Genomic DNA, 17,500 nt, shown 5'->3' on the forward strand with positions numbered 1-17,500 from the left:
CCTGACAAATGAGAAAACGACAGCAAATGGCAATGACAAATGACATTCCGTTTCCTGCAATACATGCCTGGCAGTGTGATTGTCTGAAACACCAGACAATGACAATAATAACACAACAGTCAGTGGAATGTTGGCCTAGAGGTAACGCGTCCGCCTAGGAAGCGAGAGAATCTGAGCGCGCTGGTTCGAATCACGGCTCAGCCGCCGATATTTTCTCCCCCTCCACTAGACCTTGAGTGGTGGTCTGGACGCTAGTCATTCGGATGAGACGATAAACCGAGGTCCCGTGTGCATCATGCACTTAGCGCACGTAAAAGAACCCACGACAACAAAAGGGTTGTTCCTGGCAAAATTCTGTTGAAAAATCCACTTCGATAGGAAAAAGAAATGAAACTGCACTCAGGAAAAAAAATACCAAAGGAAAAAAAAGGGGTGGCGCTGTAGTGTAGCGACGCGCTCTCCCTGAGGAGAGCAGCCCGAGTTTCACACAGAGAAATCTGTTGTGATAAAAAGAAATACAAATACAAACATTAATGACAAATGACAGTGACACTGACGACAATAACAATGACATCCCGTTTCCACAAGTGTGATGCCCTGGCGGCGTCAGTTCTGTAATCTGAAACACCAGGCAATGACAAATGGCATGTGGCAAATGACAAAATGACAAGTGACAAACATCCATGACAATGACAATGACAATTTCGTTCCTACAATAGATGTCTGGCGGCGTCCATTCCTCTTCTTGCTGTTGTTGTTGTTGTTGTTGTTGTTGTTGTTCTTCTTCTTCTTCTTCTTCTTGCTGTTGTTGTTGTTGTTCTTCTTCTTCTTCTTCCTCTTCTTGCTGTTGTTGTTGTTGTTCTTCTTCTTCTTCTTCTTCTTCTTCTTCTTGCTGTTGTTGTTGTTGTTGTTGTTGTTGTTCTTGTTGTTGTTCTTCTTCTTTTTCTTCCTCTTCTTGCTGTTGTCGTTGTTGTTGTTGTTGTTGTTGTTGTTGTTTTTGTTGTTGTTGTTGTTGTTCTTCTTCTTCTTCTTCCTCTTCTTGCTGTTGTTGTTGTTGTTGTTGTTGTTGTTGTTGTTGTTGTTGTTGTTGTTGTTCTTCTTCTTCTTCTTCTTCTTCTTCTTCTTCTTCTTCTTCTTCTTCTTCTTCCTCCTCCTCCTCCTCCTCTTCCTCCTCCTCTTCTTGCTGTTGTTGTTGTTTTTCTTCTTCTTCTTCTTTCTCTTCTTGCTGTTGTTGTTGTTGCTGCTGCTGGTCTTCTTCTTCTTCTTCTTTGAGTGGGCTTCTACGTGCATGCATAATGGTTTTTACCCCTCCAACCCACCTATCTCCCAACGTAGGCATCCATGCTCCGTTTTTTTTTCGGGGGTGGGGAGGGGGTATTGCTGTTTCAAAATGACCAATAAAGAGGCCCACAGAACGGATCTGGTCGAGGAGGGATGAAAGCAAACTCCATAAGGATCTAAGGATCAAACTTGGCGCACAGTGGCTCAGTGGTTAAAATATCTGCCAGAAAGGTGACTCAGTCCTGAAGTGGCGACCACCCTGGAGGCGCGGGTTCGAACCTGCTGAGGACCAGGGGAAAAAAAGGGCGGGAATATACAAGGGCATCCAGGAGTCATGACTTGGGTGCGGCCCGGTCCCCTTTATTTAAAGTGTAAGGAGTTAAGGGCCGAAACACTTGACTGAGGGGGGGCTTCTTCTCTGAAGACCTTGTACTGTCAAGCTCTCCCTAGAGTTTCTTATCACCACAGAGTGAACGGTCCGCCTTACCTTGACCAGGTAACCGCTCTCGTTCTTGTAGTAGAAGAGCCGCAGAGCCTCGCGAAAAGTGTTGTTGGGGCTCATGTCCCACAGAATGAAGCTGGGCAAGCGGTCCGAGTTCGAATCCATGGCCACAAACCCAGACAGGCCTGTGGGACCCAGCACAAACATGAAGGAACAATGAGGTAAGACATGAGGAAATCATTTAACAACCACCAATTAAGTATGGCAACTCTCCATACACAAGGTACACAACTTGATATGGGTACTTGTATAGCACCTATCCTCGCTTCCTCGGTCATAAGGCCCAACACTCGGCTTATATCACAGATTGACATAAGTTTACATTTGGGCCAACAGCAAAGTGAGAGCTGTATTATCAATGGTTTCTCCAGTCAATGGGAAACCATTTACAGCTTAGTCTTTTTGTGAAGGACTATGACTCTCAAACTAGGAGGCAAAATTGCACTGGCTCTTAGTGCTGCAGCCTTGTGGGCTAGTTGGCCTTTGGGAATCATCCCAACGCCGACTGTCCTAAAACCCTCTTGGCCGAGAGAGTGGGAATGTAACTTGGGCAAGACACTCTCCACTATAATCAAATTCTAGCCCAAATAGTCGGAACAGCAGTTGCCTCCTCTGCTGTTCTGATGGTCATAGTCGGACACGACTGACTATCATATATCCTCGGTTGGAGACCAAGCTCTAGGCGCTTTACAAACACGGGGTCACTTGCAAAACAGGCCGCCTACCTGGGTGGAGCCGGCTGACGGCTGCCATTGGGCACTCATCATTCGTTTCTCGTGTCATGCAATCAGATTTCAGGCACGCACACATACTCACTAAGACAGACGTGTAACATTTTACGCGTGTGGCTGTTTTGTTTATTTACCACGCCGAGTAGGCAGCCATACTCCGTTTTCAGGGGTGTGCATGCTGGGTATGTTCTTGTTTTCCATAACCCACAGACGCTGACATGGATTACAGAATCTTTAACGTGCGCATTTGATGTTCTGTGTGCGTATACACACGTAGGGGGTTCAGGCACTAGCAGGTCTACACATATGTTGACCTGGGGGATCGGAAAAATCTCCACTCTTTACCCAACAGGCACCGTTGCCCGAGATTCGAACCCGAGACCCTCAGATTGAAATTCCTACGCTTTAGCCACTCGGCTATTGCGCCCGTCAATGCTGCCAATTCAGGTAGCACACAGGTAAACAAAAGGTACATTGGAACAAATTCAGATACGTTTGTGTGGACAGGGTTTCCACTATTTACTGTTCGGATTTATCAGTTTCATTTTCAGTCTCAGATTCTCGCGGAGGCGTCACTGCGTTCGGACAAATCCATACACACTACACCGTCATCTGCCAGACATAATCCAGCGCGCTTGGTTAAGCCTTGAGTGCATGCTTGTTATATTTGTGTGTCTATCAGAGTGGATTTTCTTTTTACAGAACTTTGCTTGAGGACAACACTTTTGTTGCTGTGGGTTCTTATTCGGTGCGCCAAGTGCGTGCTGCACAAGGGACTTCGGTTTATCGTCTCATCTGAATTGTACAACAGACGCCTGCCGTAATACTGGATATCCTGGACAGCCTCAAAGATGTTCACGACACACCACAACACAGCACAGCACACCACAACACAGCACAGCACACCACATCACACCACACCACAACACACCACACCACAGCACAACACAGCACACCACACCACACCACAGCACAGCACAGCACACCACAACACATCACATCACACCACACCACAACACATCACACCACACCACAACACAGCACAGCACAGCACACCACAACACATCACACCACACCACACCACACCACAACACAGCACAGCACAGCACACCACAACACAGCACAGCACACCACAACACATCACACCACACCACACCACACCACAACACAGCACAGCACACCACAACACATCACACCACACCACACCACAACACAGCACAGCACACCACAACACAGCACACCACAACACATCACACCACACCACATCACATCACACCACACCACATCACATCACACCACACCACACCACACCACATCACATCACATCACACCACACCACAACACATCACATCACATCACACCACACCACACCACATCACATCACATCACACCACAACACAGCACACCACAACACACCACACCACAACACATCACATCACACCACACCACAACACATCACACCACAACACAGCACAGCACACCACAACACACCACACCACAACACAGCACAGCACACCACAACACAGCACACCACAACACAGCACACCACACCACAACACATCACATCACACCACACCACAACACATCACACCACACCACAACACAGCACACCACAACACAGCACAGCACACCACAACACAGCACACCACAACACAGCACACCACGCCACAGCACAGCACAGCACACCACAACACACCACAACACACCACAGCACAGCACACCACAACACACCACAACACACCACAGCACAACACACCACAACACAGCACAGCACACCACAACACACCACAACACACCACAGCACAACACACCACAACACAGCCCAGCACACCACAACACACCACAACACACCACAGCACAGCACACCACAACACACCACAACACACCACAGCACAGCACACCACAACACAACACACCACAACACACCACAGCACAGCACACCACAACACACCACAGCACAGCACACGACACCACAGCACACCACATCACCACACCACAGCACAGCACAGCACAGCACAGCACAGCACACCAAATCACCACACCACAGCACAGCACAGCACAGCACAGCACACCAAATCACCACACCACAGCACAGCACACCACAGCACACCACACCACATCACCACACCACACCACAGCACACCACACCACCACACCACACCACAGTACACCACACCACATCACACCACATCACATCACCACACCACACCACACCACACCACACCACGCCACACCACACCTCGCCACACACACCTCGCCACACACACCACACCCACCACACCACACCACACCACAGCACACCACACCACACCACACCACACACGCCCACCATGATACTGGATGTCCTGCACGGCCTCAAAGAGGTTCTCTCCATCAGGGACCAGCCCCTCACTGACGGTGGAGTTGTAGGCCTTGGCGAACAGGAAGTAAGCGTCGTACAGGAAACGAGCGTACACATCTCGCTGCACGTGAGGTATGTACAGAGAGACAGGGAATGAGTTTTGTTGTGATGTATTTACAGAGAGACAGGGAATGAGCTTTGTTGTGTGGTGTGTACAGAGAGACAGGGAATGAGTTTTGTTGTGTGGTGTGTACAGAGAGAGACAGGGAATGAGTTTTGTTGTGTGGTGTGTACAGAGAGACAGGGAATGAGTTTTGTTGTGTGGTGTGTACAGAGACAGGGAATGAGTTTTGCTGTTGCTGTTGTTGTTGAGTGTGTGTGTGTGTGTGTGTGTGTGTGTGTGTGTGTGTGTGTGTCTGTGTGTGTGTGTGTGTGTGTGTGTGTGTGTGGTGTGTGTGTGTGTGTGGTGTAGTGTGTGTGTGTGTGTGTGGTGTAGTGGTGTGTGTGTGTGTGTGTGTGTGTGTGTGTGTGTGTGTGGTGTCGTGGTGTGTGTGTGAGTGTGTGTGTGGTGTAGTGGTGTGTGTGTGTGTGTGTGTGTGTGTGTGTGTGTGTGTGTGTGTGGTGTAGTGGTGTGTGTCTGTGTCTCTTTGTGTGTGTTTTCTCCATCAGGGACCAGCCCCTCACTGACGGTGGAGTTGTAGGCCTTGGCGAACAGGAAGTAAGCGTCGTACAGGAAACGCGCGTACACATCTCGCTGCACGTGAGGTATGTACAGAGAGACAGGGAATGAGTTTTGTTGTGTGGTGTGTACAGAGAGACATGGAATGAGTTTTGTTGTGTGGTGTGTACAGAGAGAGACAGGGAATGAGTTTTGTTGTGTGGTGTGTACAGAGAGACAGGGAATGAGTTTTGTTGTGTGGTGTGTACAGAGAGACAGGGAATGAGTTTTGTTGTGTGGTGTGTACAGCTACAGAGAGACAGGGAATGAGTTTTGTTGTGTGGTGTGTACAGCTACAGAGAGACAGGGAATGAGTTTTGTTGTGTGGTGTGTACAGCTACAGAGAGACAGGGAATGAGTTTTGTTGTGTGGTGTGTACAGAGAGACAGGGAATGAGTTTTGTTGTGTGGTGTGTACAGAGAGACAGGGAATGAGTTTTGTTGTGTGGTGTGTACAGAGAGAGACAGGGAATGAGTTTTGTTGTGTGGTGTGTACAGAGAGAGACAGGGAATGAGTTTTGTTGTGTGGTGTGTACAGAGAGAGAGGGAATGAGCTTTGTTGTGTGGTGTGTACAGAGAGAGACAGGGAATGAGTTTTGTTGTGTGGTGTGTACAGAGAGAGACAGGGAATGAGTTTTGTTGTGTGGTGTGTACAGAGAGAGACAGGGAATGAGTTTTGTTGTGTGGTGTGTACAGAGAGAGACAGGGAATGAGTTTTGTTGTGTGGTGTGTACAGAGAGAGACAGGGAATGAATTTTGTTGTTGTTGTTGTTGTTGTTGTTGCTGTTGCTGTTGTTGTTGTTGTTGTGTGTGTGTGTGTGTGTGTGTGTGGTGTAGTGTGTGTGTGTGTGTGTGGTGTCGTGTGCGTGTGTATGCGTGGTGTAGTGGTGTGTGTGTGTGGTGTAGTGTGCGTGTGTATGCGTGGTGTAGTGGTGTGTGTGTGTGTGTGTGGTGTAGTGTGTGTGTGTGTGTGTGGTGTAGTGGTGTCTGTCTGTGTCTGTGTGTGTGTGTGTGTGCGCGCGCGCGCGTTTGTGTGTGTGTGTGTGTGTGTGTGGTGTAGTGGTCTGTGTGTGTGTGTGTGTGTGTGTGTGTAGTGGTGTGTGGGTGTGTCTGTGTGTGTGTGTGTGTGTGCGTGCGTGTGTGTGGTGTAGTGAGGTGTGTGTGCGTGTGTGCGTGTGTGTGTGTGTGTGTGTGTGTGTTGTGAGTGAGAGAGAGAGAGTGAGAAAGAGACGCGAAGACGTTGACGCGGCTTATCAATCGCACAACAACGGAATCGAGCGAATGGAATGCTTTGCAGCTGGCACGTAGCAACAGGGTTTTTTTGTTGTGGTCACTTCAGCTGGGTACCACAGAAACACGGTTTCGTTTTGCTTTGCCCATAGACACACAGAGGTCAACACGACACCAGTGACGGGCGCAACAGCCGAGTGACTAACTCATGCTGGACCCTCTGTGTGTGTGTTGGTCTTAATTATTGAAGGATCCTGATTGTATGTGTTGGCCTTGTCTTCCAGTCTGTCCCTGTCCTGGCACGTTCATCATCAACAACAACAACAACAACAACAGTGATAATGGTAATAATAATAACAACAACAACAACAGTGATAATGGCAATAACAACAACAACAGTGATAATAGTAATAACAACAACAACAACAACGACAACAACAACAACAACAACAACAACAACAGTGATAATGGCAATGACAACAACAACAGTGATAATAGTAATAACAACAACAACGACAACAACAACAACAACAATATCAATTCAAAGACTTTTTTCTTAAAACCAGGATCGTTATAATCATAATTAATGTCAATTTTTGCGAGCTGGAAGCATCCCTGTATTGTGTGTGTGTGTGTGTGTGTGTGTGTGTGTGTGTGTGTGTGTGCGTGCGTGCGTGCGTGCGTGCGCGTGTGTGTGTGTGTGTGTCTTCCTCTTTTTTTTTTTAAAGAATAGCTCAAAGGGACAGGCTTTTCAAATTTCCTGTTTTAAAGTTTAATGTAACTGTCCACTTGATGAACGAGAGAAAGAGTCTGATGTTACTGAATAGAATGATCATCAATGTGAGTGAACATTTATTGCTGAGAGCTGCCTTTCGCCGCTCATGATTCACTGAGTCACGTAACGCACGCACGTCTGTCTTGTCTGTGCCTGTCGTTGGAAGCGGTATAACTCTGCAGACTCTTCGCACACAACAGAACACTGATTTAGTTCCCTTCCATTAGTTGATCTATCTTTCTGAACTTTCCACAGTTTGATAAATAAACAACGCATAGGATACAGGCTTCGCTGTCTTGCACTTTGATTTTCCAGTTTAAGGTGAAATGCATGAGTCGAAGTTAAGCTTTGGTTGTGGTGCCGCATTGTAGATTTGTATAGCATATCTATAGACAAAAAGATGGGGGTGAGGGGTGAGTGTGGGAGGGGGGGGGGGTTGATGCCGGAGTTGAATTTTGAAAAAGGAAAATTTGCGTGTGTTTGCATGAATCATGTATCCCGACAGAATTGATAAGTCTGCTTCAGATAATCGAAATGTGGCCAGTTTTACATCAATGGTAGAAACAGTAAAATTCATGCTGCGGTGAAACTATGTAATGAGGAAGACTTTTTGCACATGATTTGGTGCGAGCGGGAAGGAACGCGCGTACGCACACACGCACGTGCGCGCGCGAGCGCGCGCATACACACACACACACACACACACACACACACACACACACACACACAGTGATTTCTCAACTGATGAAATAAAGGATCAAGCACGTTAAGCTTTTTTTCTGCTCTCTCTCACATAAAGAGGAAAAATATAAGAAACGCCTTCATGGCGGGGTATCATACACGTAAAAGCCTACTCGTATGCATACAGTGTGAACGTGGGAGTTGCAGCCCACAAACAAAAAATAAGAAGAAAGTCACGGCTGAGGCTGATTATTCTCGCCTTGATTTGGGCGGCTTCTTTAACTAGTAACCTTCCTCTTCCTGAAATAATTGTTCTCTGCGCACAGCACCGGCGTCCATTCCATAAGGCCATTGCTGTCGTTCTGTGATACAAGACACGCATGGAATACAGAGTCCCTCCTGGTCTGATGTTCTAGGTGGGGGGGGAAAAAAAACCACGTTAGTCCCGTAGGTCTTTCTGTTTCTGGCATGTGGTCTTTCTCACAGACATTCACTAAGTTGGACTATTGTCTGTGATTTTGGAAACCCCTTCGGTATGAGTGGAGTGATGGCCCAGTGGTAACGCATCCGCCTTGGAAGTGAGAGACTCTGAGCGCGCTGGTTCGAATCCCACAGTCCCCTGTGCTTTCTCCCCCTCCACTAGACTTTGAATGGTGTTCTGGTCGCTAGTCATTCAGATGAGACGATAAACCGAGGTCCCGCGTGCAGCATGCACCTAGCGCACGTAAAAGAACCCACGGCAAAAAAAAAAAAACGGGGGGGTTGAGCCTGGCAAAATGAAAAAAAGAAAGATCCACTTGGATTGGAAAACAAACAAATTTGCAGGCAGAAACAAAAGGTGGTGCTCTCAGTGCAGCGAAGCGCTCTCCCTGGGGAGAGCAGCCTGAATTTCACACAGAGAAATCTGTTGTGATAAAAGAGTAATACAATACAATACAATACAATACAGAATAAGAGAACTTATACCAAGGAATATGTAGCAAGCGATGTTCTAAGTAAAGTAAAACTAAAAAAAAAAAAAAAAAAAAAGTGGGCGCACTTACTGAACAACCACCAAAGTGACTCAGCAACAGTAGCAGAGTCTCGTCTGATGTGTGGCCTCATGGCGACCTAACATCGCTTAGTGAACTGCCTGAGGCTTGGAGCTGGAACCGTGACAAAGGAACCCAGGTGTGGCTGTGTGTGTGTGGGGGGGGGGGGGGGGGGGGGAATCATGGGGTGGGGGGGGGGGTTCGGTGTGTGGGGGGTTGGTGGGGGGGCGATGACAATAAAACGGCGCAGATCTTAGGACAAGGGGGAAAAAGAAAGGAGGGAACATGTAGATGAAGAGATGGCACCATACCTCACGATATCCAGGAAACTGGACATCCACGTTGTCAAACACCTGGCCCAGCTGGTCATCAACATCTGTGTCGTTCAGTCTGAACTCCAGGATGAAGGTGAACGTCATCTGATAATCACACAATCACACACGCACGCATGCATGCACACACACACACACACACACACACACACACACACACACCTGAATTGAGAGGGAGATAAAGACATAATGAGACAGGGATAGAAGACAGGAAGGCACAGAGAGAGAGGGTGACAGTGGCAAATAGATGTGTGTGCGTGCGTACACACACACACACACACACACACACACACACACACACACACACAGAGAGAGTAAAGTACAGCACAGGACAGTATAATACTGTACGGAACGGTATGGTACAGCAGAATGCGGTACAACACAGCACAACACAACACAACACAGCACAACACAGCACAACACAACACAGCACAACACAACGCAACACAACACAGCACAACACAACACAGCACAACACAGCACAACGCAACGCAACACAACACAACGCAACACAGCACAACGCAACACAGCACAACACAACACAACGCAACACAACACAGCACAACACAACACAGCACAACACAACACAGCACAACACAACGCAACACAACACAACACAACACAACACAGCACAACACAGCACAACGCAACGCAACACAACACAACGCAACACAACACAACACTACACAACAAAACGCAACACAATCCATTACAGTTTAGTACAGTGCAGTAAAAAAATAAATAAATAAATAACTAAATAAATAAATAAAACATGTGACACATGACCGAGCACAGCAGGAGCGAAACTACCCCCCCATGAACATGCATTTTCCATTGGGTTTATCGTCGTCAGACGTGGTGGCAATGGGTCTTGGGACAACAATCATGGCCGACTCTTATCGGACAGGAAGGTAAATAGTGTGAACCATTGGCGTCTTTGTTTGTCTTGGTCGTCTTTGTTTTGTTTTGGTTTGTTTTGTTTGTTTGTTTGTTTGTCTCTTTGTTTGTCTGTCTGTTTGTCTGTTGTTTGTTTGTTGTTTGTTGTTGTTGTTGCTGCTGCTGTTGTTGTTGTTGTTCTTCTTCTTCTTCTTCTTCTTCTTCTTCTTCTTCTTCTTCTTTTTAAATCTTGTTTATTTCTTGGCCTGGTTAATTTTCCAGTTTCCAAAGTTTACCTTTTTTTTAATCTTCATAATAATCTCTCCTTCTCTCTATGTATATTTTAAACATATATATATATATATATATATATATATATATATATATATATATATATATATATATGCATATATATATACATATATATATATGCATATCTACATATATATATGCATATATGAAAATGAAAGCCCATACACCTGTGTCGAACATAGAGGTAGTTTGTATAGGCCAGAAAATGAGAACTCATAAACCTGTGCATCTGAAAATAAAAGCCCGTGAATCTGTGACCTACATACAGCTGATTTATGAAGGCCGGAAAATGAGAGCCCATAAATCTGTGACGAACACATATGTAGTTTGTATTGACCTGAAACTGAGAACTCATACACCTGTTACGTACATAGAGCAGATTTCCGTAGGCCTGAAATTGAGAGCACCAAAACCTGACGTACGTAGAGGAGGTTCCTGTAGGCCTGAAAGTGAGAACGCATAAACCTGTGACGTACATAATGCAAACTGAGAACCATCCTTCAGACCTGTGGCGAAACGGAGAGCACATAAACCTTTGATGTACATGGAGCAGGTTTTCCTGCAGGCCAGAAACTGAGAGCACAAAAACCTGTGACGTACATAGAGCAGGTTTCTGTAGGCCTGAAACTGAGAGCACAGAAACCTGTGACGTACATAGAGCAGGTTTCTGTAGGCCTGAAACTGAGAGCATAAAAATCTGTGACGTACATAGAGCAGGTTTCTGTAGGCCTGGAACTGAGAGCACAGAAACCTGTGACGTACATAGAGCAGGTTCCTGTAGGCCTGAAACTGAGAGCATAAAAAATCTGTGACGTACATAGAGCAGGTTCCTGTAGGCCTGAAACTGAGAGCATAAAATCTGTGACGTACATAAAGCAGGTTCCTGTAGGCCTGAAACTGAGAGCACAGAAACCTGTGACGTACATGGAGCAGGTTTTCCTGCAGGCCAGAAACTGAGAGCACAAAAACCTGTGACGTACATAGAGGAGGTTTCTGTAGGCCTGAAACTGGGAGCACAGAAACCTGTGACGTACATTGAGCAGGATTGCTGCAGACCTGAAAAAAAAAAGATAACCCATAGACCTGTGACGTACATTAATATAGATTTCTTTAGGCCGCCTGAAAATGAGAGCCAATAAATCTAGAACCCCCTAAAAACCTGTGACGTACATGGAGCAGGTTCCTGTAGGCCTGAAACTGAGAGCATAAAAATCTGTGACGTACATAGAGCAGGTTCCTGTAGGCCTAGAAACTGAGAGCACAAAAACCTGTGACGTACATAGAGCAGGTTCCTGTAGGCCCTGAAACTGAGAGCACAAAAACCTGTGACGTACATAGAGCAGGTTCCTGTAGGCCTGACGCGCGTCATCATCCCTACTGTCGTTCCTCCTCCACATGCCCTCCGTTCTCAGCATCTCCAGGTGGCTTTCCGGCCTGGGCCCCTCCGCCGAGAACAGGAACTGGAAGTCTCCTGACGTCATCCCCTCGTCATGCGCAGCCAGCAGAAACTCGCGCAGCTTCCCCATGGGGATGATCAGAAAGATGACTGAAAAGTGGAAAGAAGAAGAAGAAGAAGAAGAGAGAGAGAGAGAGGGAGAGGGAGAGGGAGTGTGTTGTTAGATTGTACATGTGTGAATCAGAATTAGAATCAGAATCAGAATCAATTTTAATGTCAATTAAACCTGAACAAGGTTTATAAGACACGCATGCAAAGTTACATGAAACCACGTACAAAAAAAAAAAAAAAAAAAAAAAAATGTGTGTGTGTGTGTGTGTGTGTGTGTGTGTGTGTGTGTGTGTGTGTGTGTGTGTGTGCATTTGTGTGTTATGTGTGTCTGTGAGTCTGTGTGTGTGTGTTGTTTAGTTAGTCCGGTTGTTTATGTATTTGTGTCTGTGTTAGATTACATGTGCACGTGTTTTTCTGTGTGTTTCTCCGTCTCTATCTGTGTCTGTCTGTCTGTCTGTCTGTCTGTCTGTTTGTCTCTGCTCTTCGTCACTCTCCTCTCCTTTCTTCACACACACACACACACACACACACACACACACACACACACACGCGCGGTGGGCTGTGGCTGATTCAATAAACCAGTGTCAGTGACAGTGTCAATATCAGTATGAAACTCTCAGTATGAATATGAGAATCAGGTGTCCGTGTCACACACACACACACACACACACACACACACACACACACACACACACACATACATCCCAACACCCACTAACCCACCCACCCACCCACCCCCAACACATACACACACACAAACACCCGACCCCTACCCCCCTACCTCCCACCCCCGGCCACACACACACACACACACACACACCTCCCCTCCCACACACACACACACACCTCCCCTCCCCTCCCACACACACACACACATAACACATAATACCACCAACACACCAACCACCTCACCCCTTGCTTCCTCCTTGAGGGTGGCCATGATGTTGCGGAGTCTCGTGCTGCTTATGGAGGTGTTGAGGCCGATGAAGGTTCGAGCCAGGAAGAAGAACTCGTCGTTGTCGATGGTGTCCTGAAGGAAGGCGGCCACGCCCCCTGTCAGGGCCCCTTCCGTGGACACCAGGGCCACGCGCCTCCAGCCCATCACGCGGCACACCTCCAGTAGTTGGATGCCTGTTGGGTGAGAGTGGGGTGGGGCCCGGACAGGGTTAGAAGGAGGGTGATTTTTTTTTTTTTTTTTTTTTTTTTTTTTTTTTTGGTTGGTTGGTTTTTGTTGTTTTTAAAAACAGTATCTTACTTGAAACATGTCACTATGCAACACAGTTCTATAGATGAACAGGACAACAAAGGAAATCTAATATCACAAAAAGTCCTGTCCTGAAACATGTACATTCGAAGTATGTCACATCCGTCAAACGATGTCATCATAGCTTAGTAGAAGTTTGAAAGTGATCATGCATGAATGTCAACAAAAACGCACACACACACACACATACATGGACACACACACACACCATCCCCACACGCAGATACACACACACACACACACACACACACACACACACACACACACACACACACACACCATCTTATCCTTTTTTCTTCCCGCTGTGGTCGCACCACGACCGTCACAGTCAACGGAGCGAAAAATGTTGATGCGTGCCATGCGCACGCTCTGCAAAACGTAACTAAGAAAAATAATTTTTAGAAAAAATAATTATGATAAATGTGGCGTTGATTGACTTTGAAAAGGCGTTTGATATGATTTCAAGCAAACTACTAGTATGGCCATATTTGTTAAAACTCAACATTGAATGTAAGACATTTCGTTCCATCGAATCAAATTTGTCACAGGCAATATACAAGTCATATTTGTTGTGTAATCTCTCTCAACAGAACACATACACACACACGCGCGCGTGCGCACACACACACACACACACTCTCTCTCTCACACACACACACACACATACAAACACACACACACACACACTCTCTCTCTCTCACACACACACACACAAACACACACACACTCACACACACTCTCTCTCTCTCACACACACACACACACAAACACACACACACTCTCTCTCTCTCTCTCTCTCTCTCTCACACACACACACACACACACACTCTCTCTCACACACACACACACACACACACACTCTCTATCACACACACACACACACACACACACACACACACCAAAAATGAAAACGACACCCGAAGCCACGATGACCAGCCAACACAACTCACCGAGCCCGGACAAGGGAGGTAACGTCCTGACGAGAGTGGTGGCCCTTGACTTGTCGTTCACAGTGTGCTCGCTGGACAGCCAGCTGAAGAGGGGCACGTTGTAGTAGGAAGCCACGTCCGCCACAGACACCATGGCTGCCACCACCACACGGCTTTATGGCTTATCTTGTAGTTTGTATTTCTTTTCATCACAACAGATTTCTCTGTGTGAAATTCGGGCTGCTCTCCCCTAGGGAGAACGCGTCGCTACACTACAGTGCCAGCCCTTTTTTTTTCTTTTCTTTTTTTGTATTTTTTCTTGCGTGCGGTTTTATTTGTTTGTCTTTTTTCCTATCGAAGTGGATTTTATCTACAGAATTTTGCCAGGAACAACCCCTTTTGTTGCCGTGGGTTCTTTTACGTGCGCTAAGTGCATGCTGCACACGGGACCTCGGTTTATCGTCTCACCCGAATGACTAGCGTCCAGACCACCACTCAAGGTCTAGTGGAGGGGGTTGAAAATATCGGCGGCTGAGGCGTGAATCGAACCAGCGCGCTCAGATTCTCTCGCTTCCTAGGCGGACGCGTTACTTCTAGGCCATCTCTCCACTAATGTGGGATACTCAGTCGTGTCAGACTAACCCTGACTAAGCGCGTTGGGTTTCGCTGCTGGTCAGGCACCTGCTTGCTTGGCAGATGTGGTGTAGCGTGTATGGATTCATCCGAACGCGGTGACGCCTCCTTGAGCTACTGATACTGATACTGTACTGTCTGACTGTGACCATGAGAACAGCAGAGGAGGCCACTGCTGGGATGATGATGATGATGATGATGATGATATCCTCATAATTACAGTGCAGAATTCAAGTGCTTTCACACCAATTCACACACAACACATACACAACACAACACACACACACACACACACACACACACACACACACGCACGCACGCACGCACGCACACACACACATACATACACACACGCCATAACATTTAAAGACAAACTTGTGTACACACACACGCGCAAGCACACACACACACACACACACACACACACACGTCATAACATTTAAAGACAAACTTGTGTACACACACACGTGCACGCACGCACACACACACACACACACACACACACACACACACACACACACACACACACACACACACACACACACATCACGTTTAAAAATGTCCCATAAATCAGTGACAAACTGAAGCTGACCCTAGCTTTCACGCACATGGCCTCACACATTATCCCTCTGGTGCGAATGGGACTGGCCGATAAATAAATGATTCAGGTATGAAGGAAATTGGTCGTACCCCTTGCCGTGCTTCCAGAAACCTGAATATTGCTGACCTTCTTCTTCTTCTTCTTTGCAGCCATTAGTTGACAGCAATTTCTGTTTTTTTTCTTCTTCTTTTTCTTTTTTTTTCTTGCTGCTCCATCGTCTGCGCCATTTCAGTGGGCATTACTCCCACGCCGCTCATTTAGATTTCCCCGTACACGGCCACACCCGGGTTCGTCCGTCACAGTCCAGTGTCGGCAGTTCGCAGGGAACCATCGACGTTAGGTCGCCAGGAGGCCACACACCAGAGGAGACCCTGCACTGCTGCTGAGTCACTTCGGTGGTGTTCAGTGGTGCAATTTCTGTGATTTGTCCGTTCTCTTGTCTCCGTTCGTCTGTGCTGATGATTATTTTGCCTACAGTCTTCACAAAAAATGTTGACGACACCTTCGTAAATAATGGTGGTGGTGGTGGTGGTGAGGAGGAGGAGGAGGAGGAGTAGAGGGAGGAGGAGGGGGAAGGGGAAGGTGATGATGATGATGATAATCAGAAGAAGAAAGAAAAATATGCAATCATGTAGCGATGTCAGCGCACAGCATACACACACACACACGCACACACACATTAAACTGCTGATACAACAGCTAAAAGAGGAGCACAAGATTTAGAAAAATCGACAAAAATACATGTCCGTCTTTCCGAAAAAGAGGCATACACTTTGTTAGAAAAAATCAGCATGGGGTCGATTTCATAACCGATGGAAGGAAAAGTTTTTAAAACATTAAGGGACATTATTCCAAGAGAATATTATTAAAGAAAAGATATCAAATCCATCAGCTTGCTATACAAGATTAATAACCTCTACTTTCTTCCGTATAAAACTTGATGCGCTGAAGACAAAGTATAGTAAAAAAATTACATGCATCTGTGGAAAGCAGTTCAGCTTGCATCATTGTTTGTTTCACTGTCAGCAGTTACGTACCTTCTTGCCCAAGCATTTCAAAGAGAATAACAATTCTGCACATGATTTTGGGAAAGTTATTTCTCACGAGGTTCTTATGGTCGAACTTTCACAGGCATTAGTTCATAGTCCTGTTTCTACATTCCTTTAATGAACTTGAGAATTGCGTTAATGGTTACTGATTATTATTATCATTATTGAATTGTTACTGTTAAATGTAATTGCATGTTAGTTATGCATTTTTTGGTAGTTTTCTACCTTTTCTGTAGTGAGCGAGATGGAGTGTAGAGGTGAAGGCAGCCACAGAGATAGGAAGGGGCAGTTTTGTGAATGCATCTATTGATTGAAGGAATGAACGAGCGGAAAGAAAAAAGACAGAAAGAGAGTAAGAGAGGAGGAAAGGGAGGGGGGGGGGAGAAAGAAATGCTGGCAGAATGAGCCATATGAAGTTTAAGAAAATAAAAAATAAAATGAAATAAAAGTAAAAAGCAGTGGAAGAGTGAATACTGTGAGTGAAAGAGGGAAACAGAGACAGACAGAGACAGAGAGTCAGATTTAGAATCAGAATCAGTGTAACTTTATTATCTCAATAAAAGAAATCAAGGAGTCAGGTCAGGTCATTAGATCTGCTACTGGTAACCTGTAATCCAGTACAACCTGTTCAGGGTCGGGTTGGGTTGCCGGCGACTAAACTGGCACTCCCACCGCTCCCTTCCGGGACTGGTGAGGCGGTTGGTTAGA

At 46.4% G+C, this 17,500-nt stretch overlaps 1 protein-coding gene across 1 annotated transcript in view; it reads right to left on the reverse strand.

Moving 5' to 3' along the window:
- The window catches only part of LOC143301060 (atrial natriuretic peptide receptor 1-like), a 73,442-nt gene that overhangs the window by 35,616 nt on the left and 20,326 nt on the right, over positions 1-17,500 (reverse strand). The window contains exons 3-10 of the mRNA XM_076615065.1: positions 14,531-14,665; positions 13,229-13,447; positions 12,144-12,355; positions 11,410-11,598; positions 9,601-9,708; positions 5,544-5,609; positions 4,844-4,976; positions 1,769-1,908 (exon numbers count right to left, since the gene is read on the reverse strand). Of these exons, the coding sequence (XP_076471180.1) occupies positions 1,769-1,908; positions 4,844-4,976; positions 5,544-5,609; positions 9,601-9,708; positions 11,410-11,598; positions 12,144-12,355; positions 13,229-13,447; positions 14,531-14,665 (1,202 nt within the window). The remainder of the gene's footprint in view (positions 1-1,768; positions 1,909-4,843; positions 4,977-5,543; positions 5,610-9,600; positions 9,709-11,409; positions 11,599-12,143; positions 12,356-13,228; positions 13,448-14,530; positions 14,666-17,500) is intronic.

Source organism: Babylonia areolata, chromosome 27 (assembly GCF_041734735.1).
Source record: "Babylonia areolata isolate BAREFJ2019XMU chromosome 27, ASM4173473v1, whole genome shotgun sequence".
Lineage (NCBI taxonomy): Eukaryota > Metazoa > Mollusca > Gastropoda > Neogastropoda > Buccinidae > Babylonia > Babylonia areolata.